The sequence below is a fragment of the Centruroides sculpturatus genome, unplaced genomic scaffold (genome assembly GCF_000671375.1).
Source record: "Centruroides sculpturatus isolate CEXI.00-Female unplaced genomic scaffold, Cexi_2.0 scaffold1167, whole genome shotgun sequence".
NCBI classification, from domain to species: domain Eukaryota; kingdom Metazoa; phylum Arthropoda; class Arachnida; order Scorpiones; family Buthidae; genus Centruroides; species Centruroides sculpturatus.
In genome coordinates this window covers 226,827-230,798 of record NW_019385399.1, presented here as the reverse complement: position 1 = coordinate 230,798, position 3,972 = coordinate 226,827, and the positions used below count along the sequence as shown (strand labels likewise).

At 28.6% G+C, this 3,972-nt stretch overlaps 1 protein-coding gene across 1 annotated transcript in view; it reads left to right on the top strand.

Annotated features, from left to right (window-relative positions):
• The window catches only part of LOC111638537 (alpha-(1,6)-fucosyltransferase-like), a 33,795-nt gene extending 30,994 nt beyond the window's left edge, over window positions 1-2,801 (top strand). Inside the window, exon 8 of the mRNA XM_023384254.1 lies at window positions 2,371-2,801. Coding sequence (XP_023240022.1) covers window positions 2,371-2,694 — 324 coding nt within the window. The 3' untranslated portion in view covers window positions 2,695-2,801. The remainder of the gene's footprint in view (window positions 1-2,370) is intronic.
• Window positions 2,802-3,972: the final 1,171 nt, after the last annotated feature.

The following is a 3,972-nucleotide window of genomic DNA, read 5'->3' as shown; positions in this document are numbered from 1 at the left end:
ATCTGCACACCTCCCTTCTTTACCAAAAGTATGTATTTTTCGCCCTCGGTATCGTATACCTATCATCGACGATGACGTCACTGGTAAGATGATACCTGGGTAAACATTGGCAGCATTTAAACTTCTTCTAACCGACGCTCCACAGTGTACCCGAGGAAGGCCTATTAAGAAGGCCGAAAACGTTTGTACTCCTGTTAATAAGGCTAGAAATTAGTGAGAAAGGTTTTGTGCTGATAATACTTTAATTCAGTCAAATAATTATTTATATGGAGTATATATGAAAATGAATTTATTCTGGAAATTTTGGGGATACAAGATGAATAATGCATGTAAAATAAAGTAAAAGAAAACATTTGAGCATTAACAAAACCAAATTTATTCCATATTCTGCTGTTTTTCAAATTTTTGTTTTTACATATTTCAAAAGTCATAAACTGTCATAAATTGGTGAAACACTGTGAAGCTCTGCAGTGAAATTAGTTTTCCATCCTCTGTCATATACAGCTTTAGTTGGTACCAAAACTATTTAAATGGTCTCAATTGGGATATATTAAACATTCTTTTTACTAGGAATGTACTGTATCCCAAGTTGGTTAAAGGCATCTATTGTGTCTTGAGTGTAGTGGGGCCTTGCCATATTTGGTCAAAATATGTAATCTCCATTCAAATAGCGTCCTCCTTCAATAATTGGACTAATCTCTTTTTGATGCACTCTATATTAACACAAATATATAGTATAAAGTTTAGACTGAAGGCCTGATACTATCCACAAGAGCATATGGCTATCCACACTAAATCTTTGTTGAAAACTTATGATTGAACTTCTGGCATAATGTCTTATTTTACAATAAAAATTTTTATTTTTTATACGTTCAAAACCATCCAGTGTAAAATAAAATTTCATTCTCCATAACAACACAGGTTGTTTTGGGCTGCAAATCTTTGTTGAGTCATTGGAGTATCCTTATTTGATTTTCTAACTGTATCACAATGTACTTGGGTGCAGAAATATTTTATCTAATAGCAATATTCCTTTTCATAAATATTGAAATATTTCATTAATTGTGTATGGGTTATTAATGAAGAGATTGAAGTGAAGCATAAGATGTTAATAAATTGAGCCAGTCATTTTAAACTTTTTTCTTTCACTTTTTTGGATCTAGATAGTGTATGATGGAATAGGAGAAAAAACACTAAATTACATCATATATCATGCCTTTTGAAATGTTCAAGTGTTAGAAATTTGATGAGGGGTAAACATTTTAATTTTAAAAATTTCTAATATTTTTCTGTTCTTGTCATCTTTTAGGCCTTTTAGGCATTCTTTTATTTTTAAAAGATAAGTTATTTCAAAGAATGCCTAAAAGGCCTAAAAGATGACAAGAACAGAAAAATATTAGAAATTCTTAAAATTAAAATGTTTATCCTTCAAGTGATTTCAAAGAAAGAACAACTGAAATTGAATAAGCAACTCAAGTGTAATGGAAAATCTGCACATTTAGTTTCTTTTCTTGTGAACATGCATAGAAAAATATGGAGTTTTTCCAGATTTTTAGTTTACACTCCTATAATTCATTTCAAGAAATTGAACTTGGATATTTTTATTTTGAACTTGTTTGAGTTATTATTCTAATAGAATACCGTGTTTCCCCGAAAATAAGACATCCGCAGAAAATAAGACCTAGCACAGATTTTGCTGAATTGCGAAATGTAAGACCTCCCCTGAAAGTAAGACCTAGCGAAGTTTTTTTTTAGTCCTAACGGTCATTGACAGATGGTTGAAAGTGGCCGTTGGCTTTTTGAAAGTACAGCTGATTGGTCAGCAGACAATTACACCACACAGCATGATTTGCATAATACTATGGCTTGGGAATCACAGATTTGCATAACGTTACGGCTGGTGATGGCTAATTGGTCGGCCGGGAATCACGCCACATGACATTTGCATAGTGCTACGGTTCAGTAAGCACTAATTGGTCATCGAGTCCGATGTTGATGCTATAAAAAGGCAACAGTTCGACACACTGGATATACGTCACTCTCGTCTAAGTTCGACTTGGGAATATTTTTGTTCAATAATAAATGTGAATTCTTCTTCCTGGAAAAAATAAGACATTCCCTGAAAATAAGACCGAGCGCACTTTTCAGAGCAAAAATTAATATAAGACACTGTCTTATTTTCGGGGAAACACGGTATATGTATGATGATTAATATTTAGATTAGTCAATATATTAATAATGGATTAATCAAAAGTTAATATCTTTTTTGCTTTGTTTTTATATTCGAAATTTTAACATTTTATGAATAATGAATTTCATAAATTTTAATAAAATAGAATTTTTTAAAAATAATAACTTAAATGATTTTAGGTTTGTCGTCTTGCATATGAAATCATGCAAACAATTCATCCTGATGCTTCTTCATATTATCATTCCTTGGATGATATTTTTTATTTTGGAGGACAGAATGATCATAGTCAAATTGCACTTTATGATCATCATGCAAGAGTACCTTCTGAAATAGATTTACATAAAGGTGATATTGTAGGAATTGCTGGAAACCATTGGGATGGATATTCTAAAGGTGTCAATCGAAGAACTCAAAAAATGGGACTTTATCCATCGTATAAAGTGGTAGAAAAAGTCGATGTTGTTGAATTTCCTACATATCAAGGTGTTGATAAAAACTCCTAGTCATAATTGTTTTTAATAAATATTTAATATTATTTGAAAAAATGTAGAACAGATATTTAAATCTGTTACTAAAATTATAAAGTCTACAGTTTATTTCTATCATAAAAGAAGCTATAAATATATAACTTTACATGAAGATTTTTAATATCAGGGACTTAAAACAAATATCATTTTAGTGAATTTTAGTCTTGCACTTTTTATAAATTTTTCTATTCTAAAATGTCTGGATATTACATTAATATATACATATATATTTTTTCCAATGGAAATTCAAATTATTTTCTATTAATCCATAATTAATAGGTTAAAAATGAGACATTAATGGTGTTCTTCAAAATTTATTTAATATTTAAAAAATACTTTATCATATCATCATTACTCTATGAAGGGTATGTACAGAAGTTTTACATGTAAAAAAAAATCTCATTCTTCATATCTTTGTTATAGTGTCCATCTTGATGTAATTTATGCCATATGTGATTTTCATTATATCTGAAGTATGCTCAAGTACTGTACAGTTTGTATTAATACAGTTTGCACTTTCCATGTAAAATTAGAAATAGAATCATCATACTTTTTTAATATGATGATATGAAAATTATAAAAAAAAATTTTCCAAAGTAATTATTTTTTATGGTAATAATTTCAATATATTTAATTATTCAAGTTTGAAGATGAGAATTTAAAATTTTAGTGGTTAGAGACTTTTATTGTTTTCAATAAATAGCATTCAAAGTATATATTTAAGCATAAAAAAATATCTCCAGTTAAAAAAAGAAAGACTTATAAAAAAAAAAGAAAACTAGGATTTAATCTCAGGTGAGAATTAAATTTAGAATCAAATGCACTTATTTTGTGAGAGTCATAGTTGATATTTTGATTAGAAATTGGTACTTTTTGTTGATTAATAAGAAAAACCAGTATGTTATTGTATGAATGCATGTAGTATTACTCATTTTAAAATCTTATTGACAATCCTCACTTATTGGGATACTCCTGGCTTTATTGGGATCTGTATATTTTGTAAACAATAGAATTTTTACTTTAAGTAAACTTCGCTGTAATTATTTTTATTTTTTATTTCTGCATTTTAAAAAATACTCAAAGTGGTTTTTTATAAGTAAATTTTACCAGTGATCTACATTAACTCCAATTTGAATATTTATGATTTTTTTCACAAATAATTATGATTAAGGCATTGTTCTCCCATCTTTTATGTTCTCGATCAACCTACTTTTAAATCCATGTATGCAAAGTTATAAAAAGTGAACTTGTTTT